The sequence below is a fragment of the Dermacentor albipictus genome, chromosome 9 (genome assembly GCF_038994185.2).
Source record: "Dermacentor albipictus isolate Rhodes 1998 colony chromosome 9, USDA_Dalb.pri_finalv2, whole genome shotgun sequence".
NCBI lineage: Eukaryota > Metazoa > Arthropoda > Arachnida > Ixodida > Ixodidae > Dermacentor > Dermacentor albipictus.
Genome location: NC_091829.1, coordinates 67,437,933 through 67,463,636, shown reverse-complemented (window position 1 = coordinate 67,463,636; position 25,704 = coordinate 67,437,933). Strand labels below are relative to the sequence as shown.

At 45.3% G+C, this 25,704-nt stretch overlaps 1 protein-coding gene across 1 annotated transcript in view; it reads left to right on the top strand.

Annotated features, from left to right (window-relative positions):
• The window catches only part of LOC139050104 (PP2C-like domain-containing protein CG9801), a 56,423-nt gene that overhangs the window by 18,561 nt on the left and 12,158 nt on the right, over window positions 1–25,704 (top strand). The window contains exons 4-7 of the mRNA XM_070526315.1: window positions 8,358–8,495; window positions 14,388–14,569; window positions 19,741–19,942; window positions 22,876–23,174. Coding sequence (XP_070382416.1) covers window positions 8,358–8,495; window positions 14,388–14,569; window positions 19,741–19,942; window positions 22,876–23,174 — 821 coding nt within the window. The remainder of the gene's footprint in view (window positions 1–8,357; window positions 8,496–14,387; window positions 14,570–19,740; window positions 19,943–22,875; window positions 23,175–25,704) is intronic.

The following is a 25,704-nucleotide window of genomic DNA, read 5'->3' as shown; positions in this document are numbered from 1 at the left end:
AATGATGAAATTGATAATGTCTCCAACCAAAAGGTGGGATTTAGTAAATGGACACTAAAGAAAAATATTAGCCTGAGGTAGGTTGGTGGATAGTTCATCTAGGAGTCTATTATCGTATTATGTGTGCTGATATATCACTTTGTTGCATAGAAAATTGTCAACAAAGGTCCTGCTGCTGCTTCTCAATTTGTATTGCCTATGCCAAAATGGATAAGTTGACGTAATCTCTGCGTGACCTCTCTCTGCCTTTTTTCTGTGAATGAAGCAGTGTTGACATTGCATGAAAGGTAACACGGCACAAAACAGGTGGGTGTTGTAGTGTTGCGGTGACGCAACTGGGATGTGAGGCTTAATGCGACAGGCCTAACAGCTGCAAGTGCTTAGTGCCACAGAAACAGAGGTGACCACTTTCAGTAAAAGCCAACAAAGAACTGACATTTATTTGCACGGTTCAAGGGTACAGCCACTTCACAAAGCCTGACCATCAGGCACATACAAAGTGCCACATGGTGGCGCTAACAGTCAGTCAAGTGAAAATCTAACGGAAACTTAATAGTGGCACCACTTTGGTATTGCATTTTTGTCATTTTCTCACTGACAAAAGCCCTAATGGTCATTACAATTGACGAATTCGTTATGCAAGAGGTGTATGAATACTCTGCTGTCACTGAACAGGAGATCGAATCCGAAGTCCATATTATCCGAGATGCCTCAATTCCAAAACTCTCATCACGATGTCTAACAACTTTATTGCAAAGAGTGAGTGGCGAACGTCCAAAGTAAAAAACAATAAAGGATAGTCACAGTTTCACCCGAAAGGCAAAGCATCGATTGCAATAGCAAATTAAGCAAGTTAAGCTGGGCAGCAGCAGCGAGCTAATTGACCTTCATGCCGTCTCTCACTTCAACACGAACTAAACGTCAAAAGCACAGCACATACGAAGCTACCAGCACTGTATGCACTTTGTCCACATTGCGGATCACTTTGAAGATGAGGTCAGCGCGGGTGCTCACGTTGTTCACATCGCAGATCGCTTTCGAGATGCAGCACCCGTGCGGCGCGCCGTTGACAACAGCCACCACTAGTAAAACCTTCCCCACTCTTTCCCTCACCTCCTGCCCAGTGACAGCGCGCTTCCGCCCCGCTTTCCTCCCTCTCTTGTGCAAGATATTGAGCCACGATCGTCGACTGACCCTCACAAGTCAGTTGCCAGCCTGTGTCGATTGACACAGCAAAAGTCCGTTTTACACGCTCGATTTGTATACTGTTTTTTTTTTTTATGCCCTCAATTATCTATAACTTGGCATTTGGTTAATCTGGGCTTTTTTTTTTTTTGGTTCCGCAAAACTCGAATTAGCGAGGTTTTTACAGTACAAGGTACAAGGTTCGTCCTGGTTGATAGACCAATCTAAATGATAACGCGGTACGGACAGAGGGAACGGCAACAATAGCAGGGCATGTTTCGTAAACTGCGAAAGCATGTTCGAAAATCGGGCCTATTAGCCGCTGGTAGGCTTGTGTACTGTGTGTAATATGTGGTGAGGAACTTCACGCTACTTCAACAGCTGTTAATCTAACCCGCATGCGTAGTCTCAGGACAGAGCACTGATGAGCTACCAGTAGGATCGTATTAGCAGCAAGCATCCCGTGACAGCTTGCGGCCCATTACCATGTTGGCCAGTGGTGAATCTGCGGTGAACATTGCCTAGATTAGGGCTAATCACCAGTGCTTCATTGGTTGTCTCCAAATAAAGTTCCGTTTTGGTGCCAAATCAACACAGATGTATTCACAACAGCTGCATAACACTAAAAGAGCTGACAACCCACCTCATAAACGAAAGCAAGTGTACGGAAGTTGTTCGTGGCTGTCCTATTTGCGACATACCATACGCCAGCCTCTCATTCCTGATGCCATTCATGGACGCACGTCGTTGTCTTCATGACCCGGTTGCAGGCATTTGCATGGATGGTGGATGAATGAGGAGCGGGGGGGGGGGGGGGGGTCGCCATCACACGAACTCTCCATGACCCTCTCTAGATTTCAGAATCTTGGACAGGTGGCAGATCATGTGCTGAATCTGACAGTGAAACTTTATGGATGGCTCTTGTGGTGATTGAGTCGCATGATGTGCGGTCATTTCGTTTGTGGAAACTCGCCGATAATGAAGTTGGGATAGCAGTACTGTATTTTGGAGAAAAAGAACTGAAAAGCAAACCTTTCTGCGGAATAAAGAAAAGATTGCTGTGAAACACAGGTCCACTATTAAACTGAAGACCTCATGGGTATTCAGTGCAACAGAACGTCACTAACTCATTAGTTCCAGGGGAAAAAAAAAAGACACTTGACTCTCTTGATAAAGAAAATATTTTCCCGACCTTCATATATTAGAACTAAGCTTTAATCAGTGCTGGCATACTAATTTGATGTTCCCTTTAACAATAGAATACCGTACTGTGTATCTTGATTTTTGTGCCTAAGTTACTGATAGCTTGCTACGTTCTTGTTACGCAATGCTAGGAGACTCCCGAGCATGAGCAGCACTGTTTTCTTGGCCAAAATTTGTAAGGATGAAATTTTAGGGAAAACTTTTTGATAATGGATATTCAATTTGATATTCGGCTTGTTTTTCTTAATTCGATTCTATATTTGATTCAAAATCTGTTTGGTATACGCACACCCCTACTTTTAACATTTGTTAGCCAGCGAAAAGTGGTCATCGGAAAAAGATTGAGAAGTATGTGTGTAAGTATTGCTAAGAGAGGAAGGGATTTTCACATAGGTCGGTAAGTTTTTTTTTTTTCCTGGCACATTTGACAGGCAAATATGATGAATGAGGGAGAAGGGGTGCCTAAACAAAGGATGGTGGTGTCAACGCCAATGACAGCAGGGTATTGTTGTGGGGCATCTTTCTTTTCTCGGTTTGCTGGGACATGTTGGCCATCAACATATCCAGTGGGAAAGTTGCCTTTTGAAAGATTGATGTTGTTTGGTGTGTTCCGTGTGTGCCAAGACTCTAGTAACAGCCTCTTTTGTGAGTGTCTCCAGCATGTTGGTTTCGTACTTCTGCAATGCCGACAATTATAGCGACAAAAAGGTAAAATGATTAATTAGCGTAACTATTAATGTTTGTTTGACTATTAAAAAAAAGAAGCTTTTACACTTTTTGGTCATAATTTATCGCTACTAAATACCATTTGAATCTAGGGCCTGCCATTGTGCTACTTGGAAATCGAATTTGGTTCGCTTTGGAAAAAATCCATTGCACAGCAGGTGGGAAGGTCCGGCATTTGAACATTAAATTAATCTCACTCTTGATTGCAGTCATTTCATCATTAGCTTCATAAGTCATCGTATTCGATGTCTGTGTGAAGAAGCCAGGCACCCACATGCTGTCATTGGCTCTGTGATGGATGGCACGATGACGACATGGGCCAGAAAATAACACAGGTGTTTAATAATCTTTAATTGCAGTCCTAACCACGGTGCGCTCTTTTTGTATCAAACATGTCACAGCAACACGTTTTGCTCAGCTTGTAGCATATCTGCAGGCATATCTGACCCATGACATGTAATTGATTACTTGTAATCACAGCTGGTCTTTAATTCAATGTTGTAATTCATCATTTGCTTTTTCCTAAGTTTGACATTTATATGATTCAATTGTTGTTTCAGGGGGAAACTAGCAAGCATTACTCAGCAATTGTGGGAATGCGCGACCCTCGCGCCTCCCCTGATGTTTTTCCCGCATAGCGCGTCTCCTGTGGTCCCGCTTCGCAACGTGGCCTGCGTGACGTCAGCGCGGTCGATGTGGTTAAAGCGCACTCCGAGAGATGGCGCTAGTGTTGCGCGGCTGCGGGGTTACCCTCGGCGGGAGAGACGAGGCACGCTCTCTTGGCTTCGAGACAGCAAACGGGCTGCACGTGCAGCAACGTCTTTCCCGGCGGGTCGCCGAAGCAGCGCGGACATCCCGCGTGCGCGGCGACCGATGCATCTGCGAGACCGCCTCGCGTGGCCGCCTTCGAACGCGCCACGATTCGCGTGACTGTACACGCGAACGACCAGGCGTTGGGATCCAGCATGGGGCGAACATATTCGCTCGCTTCCGGCCGCGGTAAGTCGGACTTCTAGATTTGTCGCGCGCCCATCGGCATGTTTTGTGGATAGCAACTCGGCTAGCAGGCATTGATGTATGAAAGGTGCAATAAATGCCCTTGTGACTGTTTGCACTACTGTGTTGTCGTTCCTTTGTCCCAAGGGTACGATGTGAGATATCCCATATCAGACCCCACATCTGGCGCCCAACGTGGGGCCTCTTGGGGCATCGGACGATAATTTTAAGTGTTGCTTCGTTCGAGACCTTTGTTTGAACCGAAGCGTAGGCCTAGCGTGGATTTTGATCGCTAGCGTCGGCGGCGTGCTTTCTTGAGCGAGGCGGCGGTGGCTGTAGTGTGTTTGAACATGTCAACTTACTAAGCCTTTTCGCAAGTGTTTTTTTTAATGGCATTCGTTGGTACGAGAGCCACGTGGTCTGCATCCTGGGAGAGCGAGGCTGAGCGCCCGCGGAGCAGTGGCAAGCCTGAAGCGAGTGAGTACGGAAGCCTCGTGGGTGGTCCGAATTTCCTATGTAAATATGTAAATAGCTTCTTCTATCTCTTTGACTCTGATGAAGTCGCGGCTCTGGGAGCCGGGTGGCCGCGGGCCACGGGTGCCACGACGGGCTGACTGGTATTGCGGCCTGGCACCGGGCGCTCCGACACCGTCTGGGACGGTGGGCGCCGTCAACGCGGATGCTGTGTGCACCGAGCGGAGTAGGACCACCTCGCAGAGCTGACGTCTCCTCGCGGCTGCCTGTTTTGCGCCCATTGTGGGTGTTGTTTTTGGATGCCGGTTGTTGTCAGGGTAGCGACACTTTAGGCCTAAGGCTTTACGAAGCTGCCTGTCGCATGTGGAGGGACACAACCTGGTGGACCGTGGCGTTGAGGTGTTGCACTTTGCTTACCTCATTCTAGTTAGCCTCGCACGAATTGAAATTACTCGTTCGACTCAAGGAAGCGAGCTTCGTTCACGTGAACTTAGCATCTGAGTAGCTGCCCGAACTTTTGCTAGCCGAGTTGAACATCGTACCACGTGGGCGATGCGCATGCAGACTTCCTCTCCCTTGCACTACTTTAGTGTTTGCCGAGTGTGTTGAGTTTACGCAGTGTGATTGGAGTCACCCCTGGTTTGCCGTCGCCTGCACATCGTCTGCGCTGCTGCCCCGGACTACGATCGAGCCACCCCCGGGCGATGGTGATGCTGTGGCCAGTTCGGCGCGACGACTTCGGCGGCCTCCTGTATCCAGCTCGCAACCCTCGGCGGCGGACAAAAGAGCCGGCGGTCACCGACAGCTACTGCGGCTCCCGCCAGCAGGGCGAGTCGGCGCGAGCGACGCTTGCTCGTACCGACTACTGCGTCGTCGTCTCCGGAGTCCTGGCCTGGGATCGTGCCGTCGAGTCTACAAAGCTGCTGCTGTGACTGGCGGACGCCAGCGGTGCACCCAAGGACAGTCGGCTCGCATGTTATGGACAGCGTGTAGACATTTCTTCGGCGCGACCACTGTTGCACTACCTTGTTCGCGAAGCACGGGTTAATGTTAGACCGTGTCACATTTTCGCCGGAATAAGAAGTGATTTAAGGTTGGGGGGATGTGGGAATGCGCGACCCTCGCGCCTCCCCTGATGTTTTTCCCGCATAGCGCGTCTCCTGTGGTCCCGCTTCGCAACGTGGCCTGCGTGACGTCAGCGCGGTCGATGTGGTTAAAGCGCACTCCGAGAGATGGCGCTAGTGTTGCGCGGCTGCGGGGTTACCCTCGGCGGGAGAGACGAGGCACGCTCTCTTGGCTTCGAGACAGCAAACGGGCTGCACGTGCAGCAACGCTTTTCCCGGCGGGTCGCCGAAGCAGCGCGGACATCCCGCGTGCGCGGCGACCGATGCATCTGCGAGACCGCCTCGCGTGGCCGCCTTCGAACGCGCCACGATTCGCGTGACTGTACACGCGAACGACCAGGCGTTGGGATCCAGCATGGGGCGAACATATTCGCTCGCTTCCGGCCGCGGTAAGTCGGACTTCTAGATTTGTCGCGCGCCCATCGGCATGTTTTGTGGATAGCAACTCGGCTAGCAGGCATTGATGTATGAAAGGTGCAATAAATGCCCTTGTGACTGTTTGCACTACTGTGTTGTCGTTCCTTTGTCCCAAGGGTACGATGTGAGATATCCCATATCAGACCCCACACAATCAAGTAGCATAAAAGAGCTGGAACCCCTGAACTTGTAAATTTGGTGTGCCACCCAAGGGGTTGTGTATTTGCCAGGTAGCAAAAAACAACAACAATAGAGCAAATGCTCGGGAGCCTCACATACAAGCTTGCCAGGATATTGCAGCCTAGGGGAAAAGAAATCAAATCTCAGTGAATGACGCTACACACAAACCTCGTTATAACGAAGTAATGCATATAACGAAGTAAATGAAATCCCCCTTGAAATCCTCATAGAGGTCCATGTATTTAAAACCTCGATTTAACAAGGTGAAATTGTCCTGCCAATTCACATAGTGAACTAAATGTTTAGTCTCCGATACCCAAAAATACCCGACGGTTGCGCGCCGAGTACATCGTCTGTCACGAGTTTCGCCACTTGTTCGCCGTAGCAGTTCAAAACATGTCACCGCATTGAATATGCCGTCGAGCAACACCTGGTCTTTCTCACCACCACGTAGGTGTGCTCAAGCAGCACAATTGTGGCTCACTATCGCCCTTATCCATTGACCTCCATTTCTAGCTGCGCAAGCCGTGTCAGGTCAGATTAGAGCAATCACTCCTACTGCATGACGAGCTGTGCAGGCAGGCGCAGCAGGGGAGGCTAAACTTGTGACTCCTTATTATGTGACAACTGTGAAATTTTCCTATACTTAGTGAACAGCAATGAAACGAAAAACTCGGCTCTTTTGACTCATGCCTACAGGTCAAGAAACACCCGAATCTTTGCATGATCAAAAATAGATAGCAAGCACATGTCTCTCTAAACTGTATTGCCCGTCGTGGTTGCTCAGTGGCTATGGTGTTGGGCTGCTGATCACGAGGTCGCGGGACGAATCCCGGCCACAGTGGCCGCATTTCGATGGAGGCAAAATGCGAAAACACCTGTGTACTTAGATTTAGGTGCACGCTAAAGAACTCCAGGTGGTCAAAATTTCCGGAGTCCTCCACTACGGTGTGCCTCATAATCAGAAAGTTGTTTTGGCACGTAAAAACCCTGTAATTTAATTTTAAACTGTATTATTGCATTGGCTTCAGTAATTACCACATGTTAGCTGGCGCACGAAGTCAGGTGCAGTGTAAAGATAGAAGACCGTTGCTCAGATTTTCTGAGCCAATGGCTCAGCCAATGGCCAATGCCGCCACCTTTGTGAATGGAGCTGCTGCTGCTGCTGCTGCTGCTATCGGAAGAGAATGAACTTCTATGCTGTCGTTTTAGTGTCATCTTGGGCAAGCTCTCAGTGTTTTGGGCAGCACCTAAAGAAGAACTGAGACACACTTTCTGAGTTGTAGAATCTTTATTAACTACACTTCGTAACCGCACAGCTTGAGAAACAGTTGTTGCTAATTTGTTGTTAAAGTTGGTCTTGAAACGCTGTTCCTGGCATCATTGACGCTATCAAGACATCATGACACAGAGTAACCTTTGCTGTCCTCTTGTTGTAGCAATAAAGCTAGATATAATGGCATTGCTCATAAAAATAAAAGAAGAAAGCGAGATTACTGCATGCGTTTGTTTTGAGTGCACTTGCATGTGGCAGCCACGATGATCTTGAGAACAGAGCATCATTATTATGACTCTCTGTTCATTGACGCTCATTGTTCATTGATGCTTATTGTTCATTGACGCATTATGACGCTCTGAATGCATCATTATGATACACCCACCGTCATATTATGACTCCCTGTTCATTGATGCTCATTGTTCATTGATGCTTATTGTTCATTGACGCATTATGACGCTCTGAATGCATCATTATGATACACCCACCCTTGGGTATGTAAACCGAAATTATTTTGTAGAAACAAGTATTATGGTAGTGTTTAGGGTGTTCTAATGCCAGTATATAATTTTTTTAATGATTTGGAGGGTTAGTAGCTTCAAATCGAAAGAAAGAAACAAATAAATGAAATAAAATAAAATTTAAGAAATTGGTGTGGAAAAAAGAAAACATCCTAAGGTGGCATTTTGGGTAGCAAGTTGACTGGCCCTCTACAATTTTTTGGAAGCTGTGTCGTTTTGTTCTTTTTATTTCTCTTTTTCCGTTTTCTTTTGCAGCTTGTGTAACTGGTGAAGAGGCTGAGACGGCCACTGAGGAGATCGCTGGTATCTGCAATTGGAACCAGCCAGCAGAGTTCGCTTACGGAATCGCCACAACACTTTATGAGTGTCATCCTGTCACCAAAGAAAATGCAGGTGGGTTGCATCAGCATGTGCATTTTTGGCATAGCTATCTGGTTTTCAATAACTGTATTAACTCGAATCTAATGCAGGCTTTCATTTTTTTTTTTCGATAGAACGGGTCCAAAAATTGCATGCGCGTTAGAATCGAGTATGACCCTAAATCTGCGTTGCCATATTGCCATCGGCATTTCAATATGGCCCCCTCGTACACGCTTCAAGCCTAGCTGCCATAGATTCCTCCATGTGCTGCAGTATGTGTGCTTAGGCAATGCTTCCCTTGGCTTAGGTTAGTGCACCGGCCGTCTTCCCGTTTTCTGCGTTTGCTCCATCAGCATGGAAGTGCCGACTGCAAAGACAGGAAAGCGATCACGTTTGTGGAGACGGACGGAAATTGGGCTGCATCACGGTCGTTTGGAGTTCCCAAAACTTGCGTGCAGGACTGGCACAAACAGGAGCGGCGTTCTACACCGGCTTCTGCTATGTATAGCATGGCCGTGCAACCTCTATCTTGAAAGCAATCTGCAATAGAGGCAAGAATCTACGCATCTAGGCGCACCGCGCTGTGTTCTTGTCGCTTAGTGCACGTCGAAGTGAGAGGCCGCACAAAGGCCAATTCCCTCGCTCCTGCTACTGCACTTCCCCACTCCATTATCTAAAGAGTTTCTGCGCTCGTTGAGTGAGACGTGTTCACGTTTGCTTGTGCGTGTGGGACCCATGCTTGTTAATTTGGTTAGTGAGCGAATGCTTAAAAGTTCATACAGTCGATAAAACTACCATCCTTACTTTTCATATAGGTGTCTACTAATTTGCTATCATAATCAATGCTTTGCCTTCCACGCGAAACTGCGACTTTCTTTTATTTTTCGCAACTTTAGTAGATTGGGAGTAAATCTTTGTTCTTTACAAATGAGAGGTAGTTGTGTTTCTGTATGAAAGAATGAGGTGCACAGTACTGTGAAGGGACTTGTATTCCTTTAGGTCATGGCAAATGGGTGCGCATTACAATCGAAAGTGATATCCTTTTTTCATTATTTTGGGTCACGAAAAATGGGTGCACGTTACAGTCGAGGGGAACATTATAATCGAGTAAATACGGTATGTTGAAGTTACCAAAAACAAGCATTATTCCTTTGTTTTTCATCGCACTTAACAGTGAACATTAACTGCAGCACGTGACATTCCGCTAAAGCTTGCATTTTTGCAGCCAAAATACTGCGCTTGTATTACAGTCAACGACTGAATTTTCGGACGCCCAAATTTTCGGACATGCCTGATATTTCGGACGTCTTCGCGGCACCGTCACGAACCCCATAGAATCAATGTATAAGGACATCTGAAGTTTCGGACGCTCGAACCCCCCGCCGTCCAATTTTCCGGACTTTTTGACGGACGGAAGGACTTTTGGCTCCTCGCACAGCGCCCTTGTGAAGGAAATCGACTTGCAGCCGAAGCATATCACCGCTCTGAACCACAACTAGCCGAATCTAGCCGTCACACACTGATTTGGTCTGGCCACGCTGGCTATGTTCATCGCCGCACTTCCGCCTTCGGCGGAGTTTCCGGAGCGGCGCCATTTTGTTTGTTTGTTTGCACAGTGCTATTAGCGTGGTGTGTGGTTGTGCTGTTGTGTCAAATATGCTCTGCGACGCTAGGCCTAGGTGCTTCGACGCTCGTCAGCGAACTCCACTGTTCGCAACTTGAGGATTTCGCTCGTCTTCGATGGCGGCCACTCCGTCTTCGTCGTCCTCGCCGATGGCATCGAAGCGCGGAAAGCAGTAGTACCGTCGGACGACGTGATCAACGACCTCCGCTCTGCTGGGGTTTCCATACCCACGGAAATAACTTTTTAACAGTTTGTTGACGCTGACAATGAGCGCAACTTCTCCGCGGAACTCACTGACGAGGGAATAGTCCGTCAGGTTGTGGGGTATTCAGAAGACTCCGATGTTGAAAATGAGGAGCCAGTGCCTGCGCCGCCTACAAGCGCCGAGTTGACGCGAGCACTGTTGACTCTTATCGGTGTACAGTGCTGATATGACCCTTGCTCAGATCGAGGCGAATATGATCGCATGCAACCAGAACGCCGTCAAAACAACAATCAACAAGTTCTTCAAGCCACTGCAGCAATAACACCGGCTGCTCGACGATGCACATGTACATAATAAACCGGCTGCATACATAGTTTTGCATACAGCAAGTCGTCTGCATACAGAGTTTTTGAACGCCTCTTTTTATAGCCACTTCACTGATGCTGTGGCAGGGTTTCGGAAGCCTGTTACTTCACCCTTTACCTCTAGATCTGAGAAAAAAAGAAAAAGGGTGCGTTTTTTTGCATGCATTCATTTTTTCGGACTGCCTGAATTTTCGGACGTTTTTACGTTCCCTAGAGGGTCCGAAAAATTGGTCGTTGACTATTATCATTTTTTTCTCCAAGAAGTAGCGCTCCAAGAACATGCTTTATACTCGGAACCAACGCCAGATGGGCTTTGCTCCCTCTCCACTACTGCTAGAAATGTGCACATTTTCAGTGGTTCTATGTTTTAACATTTTTTTTTCAACATGTAGTAGTCGCAACATATGTTGCAATAGATAAGATTGTAGCTTGATCACTGATGTTTTGAATGAGTGTACAGTATAGCAGTAACAATTGCTCAAATGATCTTTGCAAATGATCTTTCCAAATTTATATGTGCAACTTCAAAGAAGCACCTAAAGGAACACAAATGAAAGTTATAATTTGCCATTTTTAGCATAAGTTCTGAGAGTAAAAAAAAAAATCTGAAATATACAAAATGTCCTCCTGGTTTCTAGTTTCCAACTTTTGTCAGTCAGGTCACGCAAAAAAAAAAAAAATATCGTGAAGATTTGTTGACGTCAATACTAGCCCAAGTGATGCCTATGCTATGTGAGAAATCAACAGCTTCATGAATGTAAAAACGACATAGCTTTTTTGTTCAGGGAACATTTGTTTTTACTCGTAGCAGGCAGCTGGTTTGTTTTTTACTGATTTCTTTAGACTCCTGAAGCAATGGCTGTCAAGTCAAGAGCATGCAGATGTTTGTTCATACTTGATAATCCCTTTTTCTGTTCAAGCAAGGTGGTCTAGAGTGAATTCAACTGGTGCTGAAGCCTCCACATGCTTTGCTCATTTCCTGTATGGGGCTGTACAGTAATGTGGAGTGTTGTGCAATATTGTACAGTAATGAATAAGGGTATCTGCACAGGTGGTGTTTGAAATGTAAGAGATTAGACAGCTGGTGAAGCTTCAATCGACGGCCAGCCTAAAATCGACTGCGTGCTCTTGTGTGAATGAAAACCCCACACGACGGGAAGGATTGCTTGTAATAACTCGTGCATATAGTTTCTAAGCGCTGATTGGTAAAGGCAACCCACGGCAGGGAAAATAAAGTAGCACATGATACTAGTCGAACACAATTATCAAAAGAGCGCGCATTCATCTGCATCTACGGTTGTATGAGACATTGTCAAAACAGCCTATATGTTGGAACAGAAAATTGACAATCTGAGAGAGCTTCTTTGGATTCACTGCTGCTGTCATTTAAAGATTATGTTGCCGAGTTGGTCAAAGCGTAAATTTTGTATCTTTTTTAGTGAAGAAGTGCTAGGAGCATTGGAGGCTAGTCTTGACGATGCCTCCAGTCGAAATTTTTATTTCCAGACTGTCCTATCTGGCAAGAATTTTCGAATCTGACAAATAGTTAATGTTTGGCCATCGTTTCATATGGTGCATAATGTCGCAAGTAGAAGGTTTCCAGCGAAAATGTTTAACAATGCGAAGAAAAACTGCCAATCAAATTGATCAATTTCTTTAGGTGCGGTAACAAAAGAGGTAATTTCGCACTTGAAAATGTGCACAGCCGCATGTTGATAAGTAAACCTTCCTTTCAATGGAAAAAGAAGTTCAGCTGCATTGATAACAGGAAATTGCGACATTTGGCAACATATTAACCTAACCAGGTTTCACTGTACTCCAAAAGAGGAAAAGAGGGAAAGATGAAGCGGTGATGGCACATGAAAGTTTCTGCAGCCTGTTCCTCATGACACCAAAGGTATTAGTCACAGCTGCCGAGTACTGGTTATTTGTTAAAAAGATCTTTCCCTCTTCAAGGACTATCTTGAAAACTTTGTGGACTTTGAGCACGAACAAAGCTCAATTATGCCAAATATATTGAAATTTTTGATGGTGCTGCAGTCTCGATGAGGTATCCAAAGAAAAAATTTTAGTAATGTTGAGTGAAGTTTGGCCATAATTTTCTTGGCAACTTATCAGTTCTCTTCCACCATAATGTCGCCAACCGACTTTCCAGACCTTGCCAGTACCGAAAAGTAGTCCAAAAATAAAACAGTCTGAAAAGCTTGCTCACTCAAAAACAAACAAAAAAATTTATTGGCTTAGAGTGGCTTAAAAAATTACCTAATAATGCCCTGACTGATACTATGCTTGGAGGCGATTAGATTTGCTTACATTTGTGGAAGAGTGACGTAGTTCCTATATAGAGTCAACAAGAGCGTCACTGCGTTGGCAATCTCCGCTATCGGAGATCGTCATGGAGATCGAAGAATGAGCCACTTTGCACCACTTGGTTTTCACAAAGGCACAGGAGGTGGTGCCAATCACACAAATGGGAAGCCACACAAGGACACTCAAGTATGTGATTGTCTCTGGGACGCACCTGCTCTAAGGACACACCACATGCAAAATAGTAACCAAAACGTTAAAAAAAGAAAACTGATCCCTCATTAAATGATTGTGATGATAGTGTTGGCTGAAAAAGAGAATGAAAAAAGAAAAAGTGCTCTACGAGGAGTGTTTCTTCAGCTAAGGAAGTGCGGGCATGGCTTCAGAGACTGGGGTTAGCGCGCTCTCTCCATTGATTGTGCATTGATAGCACGCGCCTCCCAATCTCGGAGGCCATAGAGCGGGCCGCTGGAAGTCAAGCCTGGCCAAACCAGCAGGAAATCCAACACTGCAGTCTGCAAGTAGCATGGAGATAGGGAATTAGTCTAGAAAATCAAACTTTGGAGGCTAAATTCGTCCGAAAAGTCCGTTGCAAAAATGCATTAGCTTTATGGGAACCCTAATGATGCATTGATAAAGTCTGGAATGTCCATCAAGTCCGAATGTCTGGAGTCTGAAAAATCCGTTGGCTACTGTGGATGTTTCTGCCAAGTAGACGTTTCGAAATATGACTTACCAGTCTAAACTGATATAGTGTTACGTTTTGATGTTTCTTTAATGAGCCCATCGTTTTACCATTTCTTGTGTGCTCATTCATGCAAGCACTGCTGAGCTTTTTGCTGATTGTGGTAATCCGGAGTGGTACTTTTGGCTTTTGGGGAGCTCGCTCTCAGTGGACATTAGTTCGCTAAGCCAGCAGGCAGAATGCTGGTTGCTCCAGTGAAGCGCCTCACCAGGCACCGCATCATCCTGGAATGAAACGGCTCCTTAAAGTGACTGGCCAAACATACGGCCCCTGGGCACCCCTCACTACAGCATTCATTCATTCATTCATTCATATTACCCTACAGGCCTAAGAGGAGTATTGAGCAGGTGGAGGGGACTACAGTAATATAACAAGAGTGAAGGCCAGGGAAAGGAAGAAGCAAGAAATAAGAATGCAAGAAGTGCAATACTTTTCACATAAGGCAAACAAAATTATTCACCAGAAGGAAAAAAACGAACAGTGTACACAAGCACAGAGATAAACAAAATGGAATAAACATCATTACACAAAATCAAGTTGACATGTGAAGTTGCAATGGTTTGTGAAATTTAACAGGATAATTTATCAACACAGTATTGCCTGGAACATTATTCCTTGATACAACGGTGCGTTGCACTGCAGAATTGTTGAAAGACGGTTGTCTTTTCTTCTCCGACAGGGGAGCCAATCGCAGACGCATTTGCAATCTGCGTCCGGGAGAACAGTGCTGTGATGGCCCTGGCAGACGGCGTCAACTGGGGTGACAAGTCTTGCCTGGCGGCACGTTGTGCCGTGCACGGCTGTATGGACTACCTTAACCGCGCACTGTACCGCGAGGGCGGCACCATTGAAACAACACAGGTATGTTTCTAGGTCCCCCCATCAAGTGTCACGGGTGAACAACTGCTTTTTATTCCCTGCTGTGCCCATGGGGCAAATTGAGGGCATGCCCACATCACCGTCGTCATCATCATCATTACGAGCTTTCTTCATCTCCGGTGTTACCGATGGCATTTCTTTGTTGGGATATTGAACCTGTTGAGGTTCACATTTTTTAGAGAAACATCTACCTCAGGGTTGCATTCATTTTATTGCAGATTTTACTTCTTCGAAGTGACTTACTTCAAGAAAGAGGAAGCCAGGAATTACTGCAGTAGACACTCACCACTGCAGCTTTGCTGAAATGCTCGCCTGCTTGTGTCACATGAAAACCCCAGCGAGTTTTTCTATTCCAGTACCAGCAAACCTCCTTGCGGGTCGTCGCACACTGTATTCACAGCTATCACTGCCAACCCCATCGCGATAAGCATCTTCACCCATCTGTTTTGCGGCGTATGTGGCATAAGAAGCGTACTGCACACTTTTAATAACTAATAACACAAACGCTACATTGTTCCCTGCTACAGACAGCGCGAGGTGAGCATCATGTTTCTCTCTGGCTGTATCGTGGCATCGTACTCCGGTGTTGCCCATCTGCTCAATTTCATTTTGGTTTCCCATCGCTGTCTTAAAATGACACAGTGCATCCCGGGCTGCTCGGGCTCTGCTAGCACGCAGCGTGGGCGTCTTGCGTCGCAGCAATTCTCCCCGAGTAGGCACCTCTAAACTTTCTGCCAATATGCTTTGCCTGAAGAAGCTGCTGACCGAGGCAATGAAATTCAAGGAGCATGAACATAAGCTTGCTGAAGCTGCAGAAACAATGAACATGCATCTCAAACCTCGTGGGCCCCTCCAGATAGGCATATTGTGCTGCAACAATTTGCTTTTCGCTTCCTATTTTGTGCAGTATTATTCGAATCTAGGCCTAAAGTTTTTTTTTTTTTGTAATAATCATATACCAAACTCTAGGGTTGGCTTAGATTAGATGATTTAAAAAAAATACGCCAATTTTTAATTTAAAATTTTAAATATGGTGCATAGCTAGTGCCATCTAGAAAAGTCAGTGTCGTAGCCGCTATTAGCCATGCCACTAGCCAACTGAAGTTCACGAGCAAAGTCGCTATTTTGACCTGTGTCATATCGGCTTGTGGCTTGGCCCATAGCGTGGCATTATCGTAATGGCACCAAACAGGCACCAAATTGTAGCGCCACTTTCAAATGAAAAGTTGTGCTAGCTGCAGAGGCATCGTCAAACGTTCAAGCTGGGTGGGACTTCAGCATCGATGAAAAAAACGTCCGTCGTTAGTGGGCGCAAAGGGGGACGTGTACCGTTACGTGTACTGCAACGAGGAAATGACAGTGATAAGGAAAATAAGCACCCTATAACAGAGAGGAACTGTTCACCGAGGTCACGCCGCGTTTCGATGCGTGTGAACCGTGCCACACTGTTTGCACATGCATGAACGCGCGTCCACAAGCGTGCGTGTCTTCTGGGCCATAGTGACGATGCTAGTAGCTATGATAACATTGAGTGAACTCGGCATGTTCATATTAAATAAATGCTATTTTCATTTTGTGAACGCTGTCCTCGCTTTTTTGTTCGGCCTACGTTCGAGGTAAGTTCTTAAATTTTTGGGGGGGCTTCAGACATTCGGGGGTCGGCTTAGAATTGGGCCCGGCCTAGATTTGAGTAAATATGGTAGATGTTAACTACAGTTGAGTCTGCCGAACTTTATAGTGATATCATATTGTACATTTTCCAGGGTGGTACATTCTTGGGTTCTTCAAAACGTAGGAATGAGGTTCTACTGTAATTTGCACCTGTGGAAGGGCCATGTGGGTGAAAATCTCATGGTAGCATAAGACGCTCAGGAGGTTTTCTTTGCATTTGAATGATAACAAGATAGAAATCTATTTTTCCGACGCCCGAAACTGAACATGCACAAGAATGCCGATTGTAAAGTGGACATATGCGAGCATGAGCATGTGGCAGTAAACGAGGCGAAGCGGGACTACTGGACTACAGAGGTGGCAGCATCACAGAGTGAGAAACCAGCTTTGGTGGAAGCTGGGGGGTGGCTGTACAACAAGAGTTTTTTTTAGATGTCGCAGAAACATACAGCACATCTCGAGCGACACTAGGCAGCGCTTCATTTCAAAAAGGCATATTATTTTTTCAAGAATTTGGCTGCCACCTTGCATGTACATCCGTGACCCTGAAAGGTTTGAGGAAGTGGCAGTCAGTAACCGCTTTGCATTTGTTGCATTACAGTAATGCTAAAAAAAGCATAAAGGAATTCACTACAGGAACCATTTTCTTTAGAGTCGTAATGATCTTTTTATTCTTCAGTGCTCTAATTGAAGGACATTTGCTGCTCCTCTGAAGGCGAACCATGTTGTTCCTCATAATTAAGGTCATCTTCAGATTCCCTGAGTCATGAGAGTTATTTCTGGAAAAAAGTTGGTAGGACGCTTAAGCTTCGCCTTTAAGAGTGGAATGCGAGTGCATTCAAAGATCCCCGACTGCTTCTCACGCTTCCCTGCTACTGCGGCTTATGTAACCGTAACGTTTATCGAGAAATGCTAGTGCCAAACGCTATGCACGAAGGCGAGCTTTCTGGTAGAAACGACATGCGATACCGAGGAGGCGAGTGCCAGCTGGAAGTGCTGCAAGGAAACGGGCGCGCCTCTCCATGGCCTTCGAGATTGGCACGCAAATCTTGGAGGCCATGGTAGGCCTATGAATGGTATAAATTCTGAAAAAGGGGTTTGTGTTTGAGTTTCTGCATAACAGCATTACGTTTTCTCGTATACTCAAATTACCATCTGACGCTATTCTGTTTGTAGGTTGTGTTTAGATGGTACTCCACGATTTTTCTGACGCGTGTTACATTGAAGAATTCAATTAGTTCAGTAATGCCTCTGTGCCACTCAGATGGCCTGCGTGGTTGTCGTTCGTCGTGATTTTTGGCCCAGCGACATGCAACGCCGACATAAGCTTTTTCGCGACACGGGGCCTTTAACGCTCTCGCGTTGAAATGACGCCGTTGCTGGTGCCTCACTCTGTGAAATGCGCATACGAATGTCTTCAAGTGTGCCACTAAAATGTGCTGCCCTAACATGCAGATACTGCGAAGTGCAGTTATCAATAGTTGAAAAGTTTCTAAAAGCTGATGCAACAAACACAGAAGAAAAAAGCACCACACACAAGCGCACGCACATGCATGTCGGGCACTTCTTGACATTTGACCGCAACCAATATTTTCGAGTGTCGCGAAGAAGTAAACAAATGACCGCCAAATTTTACTAGTGCATTAGATCAATAAACTAATGTGAATATTCAGTATTTTGGAATATTCAATAGAGTTTTAGGCCATTCAATATTCACTTTAGCTGGAATCTCAGTATTCAAACTTTTTGAAGTATTAAAAACAAATGCAGTCAATGACCAATTTTTCGGGCACACCTAATAATTCGGTGATAATTCGAATGCCCGTGGAGCACTGCATCCCATAGCACCCCATATAACCAATATATAAGGATGCCTGAAATTTTGTACGCTGAAACCCTTCACCTTCTGATCTTTCAGACTTTTTTCCCATGACTGCAGGTCTCAAACAGCATGAATTGAAGCCACTACTGCTGCCATTTTGACTATCTTGCAACCTCAAACCAACACTCGTATGCCAATCCGCTGGCAGCCATTATAGTAGTCATTGCATGCTGCCATTAGGCCTTGCCGCTTTTACTTTCACTATCAAGTTTCCTGCTTTCGGTGTCGTGTTTTTCATTTAAAAAATTTTCTGCTATCAGCAATGGCGTCAACTCTGTCTTTGTCATCCTCGCCAATGGCATCAAAGCGCAGAAAGCACGGCAAGGGCCTAAAACGTTGCATAATGCCGGTTCCTAAAAGTCAACTTTGCAGCAATAATGCGGTGTTAGTGGCAAAGCATATGCAATTGCGGTAAAGCATCTCTAGAGTGCAAGGAGGCCGCTGTCATGGGTCATTAGACGTGTCCCTAATGAATTATACACGTGCTCACCCACAGTCTCCTGTCACAGTACAACCATCGAGACACCTAAAGCGTTGCATAGTGCCACTTCCCGAAGGTCAGCTTCACCGCAATTCAGTGGTATGCGGTGACGCATACGCACTGTATTGCGGTGAAGCATATCAAAAGTGCAAAGGAGCCATTGTCACAGGGGATGAAATGTGTTGCAAATAAGAGACGCGCGCACTCGTACATTTGTAGTTACCATGTTAGTGTGAACCCTCCTTAAAACATCTGGCGTGTGCATTATGTGCCACTTTCTCACCTTCTTTCCTTGTGACAGTTTGCGCTTTGAGGCGCTATGTGAGGCTGTACGATCTCCGAGATTGGCCCACTTTCCATGCACTTTCGTCGTAGCAGTTTACGTCATGTGGAAACTGTGTTACTGTACCAACTCCCCAAGTTGACCATGTTTTAATGTTTGTTTGCTGGAGTTCGTGTGCCATTGTCGTTTTAACATACACCACATGACATAGCCATATTTACGTACTGTTGTATAACACATAGTTGCTGATGACATTACAATCCATGTTTCTCCCGCTTACACTCGTCCACTACCCATGCAGAACCCAGCAGTCGTCATGTTGTAAGCTTTTGTTGTCACTTGGAAAAAGAACATTTATTGCATTCAGGCTACAGTGGACCTGGCATAACTCATCATTGCTGTCGGAGGTGTCTTTATCACTATGGACTGTGCAGAGCATACCATCTTTGGGGCTGTCTATGGCTTTGCAGAGCCCTCATTTCTTAAACATTTAGCAGACCAAGGGGGCATAAATGGAGTGAACACAAAGCTATTGCAGCTCCCATAACTCCAAAGACATGTGAATTGGATTGGATTATGCATAATGCCAATGTTGATAGCTTCTCTCTATCGTAGTTTTGGTTTCATACTTGTACCCAATGCACATGTCATTTTTAGTGTGTATTTCCCTAAAGAAAGTGCTCTTTATAATCAGATAAATAGAGTATGTCCCTGGCTGTGGTATATACTCTCCTATATTTCTAACATGATTTCCAGTTTTGATGCTTGACCTTGAAGAGCTTTGTATTGATTTTGAAAACAACAGTTCAATATTGTACCCTTTATGCCTTTTTCAGGAGGTGTTTGTTTGTCTGCTGCGTTCATTCCAAGCTGCACACAGCTTGATCCTACAAGAGCAAGGCATGCTCACGACACTCTGCGCTGCAGTAACTGTCCAGCTTCAAGGCTCTGACCAGTACGTCGTGTGTGTGTGCAACGTTGGTGACAGCCTTGCCTATGTCTACAATCAGCAGCATGGTGTTCGTGAAATCACTCTAGGTGAGCGGCAGCTTGACCATGCACATTGCTACCATGAATTTTCACAGTAACCAATGCTGTTGTAATGCGCAAAATTGTGCATATGTGTGTGATCTGCTGTCAAACCTGTCCGTTTGCTAGGGCTGAAACCTTTGTCAGGCTTTATGTCTTTAGTCTCAGTCTACCCTCGTTTGAATGAACAAGAAATAAAATTCAATTTAATTCAATTCTTACCTGCAGAATATGAAAGGGTTGGGCTCTTGGCTACAGTGGAAATAGTACATGATAATGCAAAAGAAACACACCAAATTGCTCTTTTTATGAATGCAGTTGACTTTCGTTACTTCTGCCTTGACGGGACCAGTAGAATTGATCTAATTATATGGTGGGTAAAAAATAAAAGAGGAGGCCAGAAAACATTCAAACACACCAAACTTTATTGGACAGTACTGTATTTACTCAAATCTAGGCTGACTCCAGAAGTCTGAATCCAAAAGAAAGAGGGGGGGGGGGCACTTTGAATGTAAGTCGAACAAAAAAGCAAGGACAGCATTTACGAAATGAAAAAGCATTTATTGAAAATGAACATGCCGAGCTCATTCTTCGTCTCCATCGCTGCTGTGGTCCAGTAAATGTCATCCTCGTTGCAATGCATGCAAAAAGCATCTCCCGTTGCCCCCTCTAACAACGGACATTTTTCTTATTGATGCTGATGTCTCTGCTGGCTTGAACATTTGAAGATGCAGTTGTGCAACTTTTCATTGGAAAGCAGCACTATGATGGCATCGCCTGCTTTGTGCCATTACGATAATGCCATACCACACGCCGATACGACACAAGTCAAAATGGCGATGTCGCTCGTGTACTTCAGTTGGCTACTGGTGTGGCTGGTAGCGGCTGCGACACTTACTTTTCTTGATGCTAGCTATGCACCATATTTGTCAATTTCAATCAAAAACTGGCACGTTTTTCTTTTTAAACCTCAAATCTAAGCCAACCCTAAAGTTTGGTATATGATTATTTGAAAAAAAAAATACTATTGGCCTAGATTCGAATAAATGCGGCAATTGCCCTATTGTTACATACGCCCTAAATTTAAACCCCGCTCAGTTTTTATGGGTTAAAATAGAAAATAGTGTGCACACAAATATAAGTCGCAGCTGATTTTGTAACAAGAAAAAGCATGCCTCCGATTCTAGATATTAGAAAAACGTGAAACGAGTAAAGTTTACCTTCACAGAATGGAAATTTGTCTATGCCTGACGTGCATCATCACCAGGCTTGAGCTGCTTTTTGTTGTAACACGTTGCCCTCCTTGCGGTCTGTTGCATTTCATATTGCACGCTTCTCAAGACTGCCTTGTGTACAGCATGCTGGTACACACACTGCTGCGATCTGTTGCACTACCTTGCTCTTCACGCTGATGCTGCATCATGGCCAGAGCAGATGGCTCCGCAACGGTGCTGCGTCATTGACAAGTCAGCAGCAGTAACCATGACAGCACATTAAAAACCAGCATCAATAGGTACACTTGAAATATTGCTTTTGGCTTTCATTTTGAGCCACAAAAGAATTTATCCAGCTTATAGCTTTTATCTTGCACTGTAGATGTTATTGAAAAAGGTAGTACGCCTCCAAAGGTGGGATCGCTCAAGTGTGCGCTGTGGTAATTAATCACCATCAAGCTGTCATTTGAATGGCATGGAACATAAGTAAAAGGCCTGGCTGCTTCATATCGGTGGGACGTATGCGGATTTATCGCAGAGTGTATTGGGCTCTTCGCTCTTTTGTTGCTTCTACGGTCGACAGTCTTTTGGAGGCAAGTTCGTCGACTAAATGTGCATGTCATCATGGACTTTGCATTCCATTGCACCATTGCTTATCCCGTCGTGCTTTCCCCGCAAGTGTAAGCATTCATGAAACATATGTATGCTGCTTTCCATAGATAGTGGGCGCAACGCTCCGCGCTTCATGCTTAAGTTCTTGCAGTCAAGTTTCGTCACTCCCACGGCACCTGAAATTTACGCAAGCACTATTGACTGCTACATCACTTTCACATATTGGGAGAAAAGCTGTGCAGCTTTATTGTGCAACCTTTTGTGCGGAGCAACTTCTAATCCAGCATCCATCTAATTCATCTTTTAACAGCACACTTCCGGTGAGCCAACCAACTGTTCCAGGGCTGCAGTTACGAGCCAGGCACAGTGAATGAGACAGCATGCGAAAATAAACGAAAGGATACCCAAGGTTGTCACACATGGGGGCAAGCACATCTGTCTTTCAAAGCAGATGCCCTTTTACTGCATTCACCATACTCATTTATAATGCACACTTTTTCCCTGAGAAATTGGCTAAAATATGACGTGCATTTGAGAATTCAATACAAAACACAACTACTACAGAAAGTGGCCAAATCTCTGCCCCCATTCTTGAATATTACCTTTCTTACTTGAAAGCCGTGCTTTTCCATGTTGTGGGTGCCAGATGTTCTTGTGAGCGTTAGATATTTCTTATCATTGGACACCACCTGTAGCTGGTGTCAAAATTACAGATCCAGCAGCCTCTTGAGTTCTAAAATGTCTTCTTCTAAGTGAAAACAAATTGCTATGTCTCTCTCCAATAATGAAAAGCTTGTGAGGGAATAATCAAGGGTTTTCTATTTTGCATTTTTTGAAGTATGGAAATTGGGGTGCATGTTAAGCAAGCACATTGCATTTTGCATTTCTGGCTATGAAAAATAGGGAGCATTACAATTGAGTAAACGTGGCATTTACTTTTTACACATATGTGCGTTGAACTGGAGAAAAAGTTAGACCATTAGACAAGAATGTGATATTTTCAATTAAGAAGCGTAGTCCACCACTCATTGAACCTCGACTTGTCCTTTTGTGTCCTTCTAACTCTAATACACTAAATGAATTGTTGGTTTACTCTTCCTCGTTTCTGTTTTGCAGGATCTCACGACATACACTCGATGCGGGACATGCGGGATGCCCTTGGGGCTCTGGGCCCCGTTGACGGACAGAACCCTGAGCTCAACAACCTAACCGTTTCCATGACGGTGGTCCAGCCCGGTGACATCCTCTTCCTCACCTCTGACGGTATCTCGGACAACTTTGACCCCGTTGTCGGCAAGTTTGCCATTGCCAAGCGGAGTCGCAAGGATGGCACGACCAACACGCAGCAGCCGCCTCTGCCCCTGCCCGAGGTCGAGGCCCACCAGAGGCATGCGCTGACCCTGCTGCGAATGCAGGTATGGCTTGGGACAATGCATGCATGATTTTAACTCTTGGTTTAAAGGGACACGCAAGAGAAAACACCGAATCCGCTTACGTTGATGAGGTATTCTCGAAGAACCCCATTTTTGCTGACGTTACAGTAATAGGTTGATTGTTCGGAAAAGAAAATTATTGGCAAAAGTTGCATATTTTTTTTTTAATTTCGCAGCATGACCCCAGGGCTGGTATGTCACTGTGTGATGTCACAGATTGCGCAGCATTTTCTCGCTTTTCCACCATTGTGGTTCAGTAAAGGTTCTCGAAACTTCCCAGATTCAGTCTCTGGCTCTTTTAGAATACAGCGTAGTCCATTTTTACCGATAGAAATTTATCTAGGCTCGATAAAATTGCATCAAAATCCTTGACGCCACGTTGAGCTGGCGTGGGAAGTTCAAGTCAGCGTTGCCACCCGGCTTTCATTTTTGCACTTTTTTCTGGCTTATCAAGCTTGTTGTTATGGTACGAGTGGTGTTTTTTGCTCATGTGGAAGGGCAACTTACTAACAGCTAAAATAATTTTTCTGTTTAGGGTCCCTTGAAAATAACCGTCAAAATTAGTCCGGGGATTCTAAAACTTGGTTCTACAAACGGTATCTTAGGGGTCCGCGAGTGGTCAGAACGAATCTGACCCCATCCCGTTTCCCCCCTTCACTTCTACAATTTATCGATTTGGCGATGAAATTTTGCACTGCATTTATTTAACGAAGCCATCGCAAGCTGCATCCACACCTCGGTAGTCTGCCAGCAGCGAAATGCCCATGCAGCAGCTCCGCACGAGACTCATTGGGCAATTTGTGTGGCCGGCAGTGGCCATGCCGACTGCTTTTAACGGAGTGCTTTTACAAACTTCACCTGCAAATACAGTGTGTAACACGTGAGTGTGAATCAACATAGAAGTCCTGCAAGCTGAGAGCCGCTTTCCTGTCTGGTCGGCTCTTGTTGTCAATGGATGACCATATTGTCCATTTAAACAGCCTATTTAACTCATGGGCCGCGTCCATGCATTATTTGTGGCTGAGGTGTGTTACCACGGGGCAGTGCAGCATGTGTTCTTATGTGCACACGGGGTGCTACTTCAGGCCAGGCAATGTGGGCATGTAAGCCTAGTGTTGCAATCCATATACCAAAGATCATCCCGCTACACGGGTGACCTGTCACGTTTGTTTGTGAAAAATAAAATGCACTTTTGTGGGCCGACACTTCCTCTCTGGGATGACGCCGCTTATAGCGTACACTGCATTGCGGTCCACGGAGCGGTGTGTTGGGGGAAAAATGCTTGTCTCTGTGTTCACAAAAAAAAATGTTGGTCTAGTTTGCCTATGATATGGGAAAAAAATATTGAAAGAGTGCGAAAAGAGCACAGACAATACAGAAGAGCTCAAGCACTCACTTACAACTGATGCATTTCAGGAAAAGGTGAGAGTTGGTGGTCTGCACATGCGCGATAGCAAACATGACCAGAGATGCTCAAAATAAACATACTATATCTCAGCTGGTTCCTAATGAGAACTAAGGACGTTTCCAATTTAGCATTTCCAGCAAACTGGCCTCACCCTTCACCCTTCAAGTTGACAGATGTGTCACGAACACAATTGTTTGTTTTTGTACACGTGCACACCGTCAACTGCCCTTTCATCTTTTTTTGAAATGTATCAGTTAGTGAATTGTGCTATACAGTCTCGACCATTTATTTTAAGTTTGTTGCACATTTTAAATTTTATTCCTTGTCTATGTATTATTGTGAGCTTCTCATCGAGAGTGATGGCCTTTGAGATTGAATATAACATGCCAAACTGTAAATAATGACAGCTACACGCAGACTCGGCAGCGGTGCTACTTTGGTTAGGCAGATCCAGAGAAAATGAGACTCTGCTCACCCTTCCATCCTTTTTTTCATTCTCTGTACGTTTTAATGAGCCCTTATACTAAATCTGTGTATAAGCATATCGGTGGAAAAAGAGAAAGCTGGTGGTGTTTTCTAAGACCAGAAAGTTTGAAAAGCAGTGCCCTGGTCATTAGTAGAACGGGGAATACTGAACCAAAAATGTTATGCCTGTGCCACATGGGGAAAACAAAAAGACATTCGTTCGTTAATGCCTTAAAGGGGCACTGAACCACCTCTCGGGCTTGGTGAAATAACATAGTCACGGGTAGCATACGCTGCTGTTAACATCTCAGCCAAGTTTTGCTGTTGTACGCGGTGCGCGTAGCTCGCAAGCGGATTTCGAAGTTGCCTTTCTCTCAAACACTCTCTTTTCAACAGAAGGCCCTGTCCTCACTCTCTTCTGGACGCTTTATTTCATCATTCCCTCAGACGGCTGCTATTGGTCGATAGCTGACGTCAAGCTGCAGTCGGCTACATGGCATAGATACTGCGGCTGCCACGAGTCCACTGGCTAAGCGCTCTGCAGCTCACTGAGGACAGCTGTGTTTGGCTTATGTTTAGCACATCATAGGCACCAAAGGTGGAATTCGCGGCATCTACGTTAACATCCAAAATGAAATT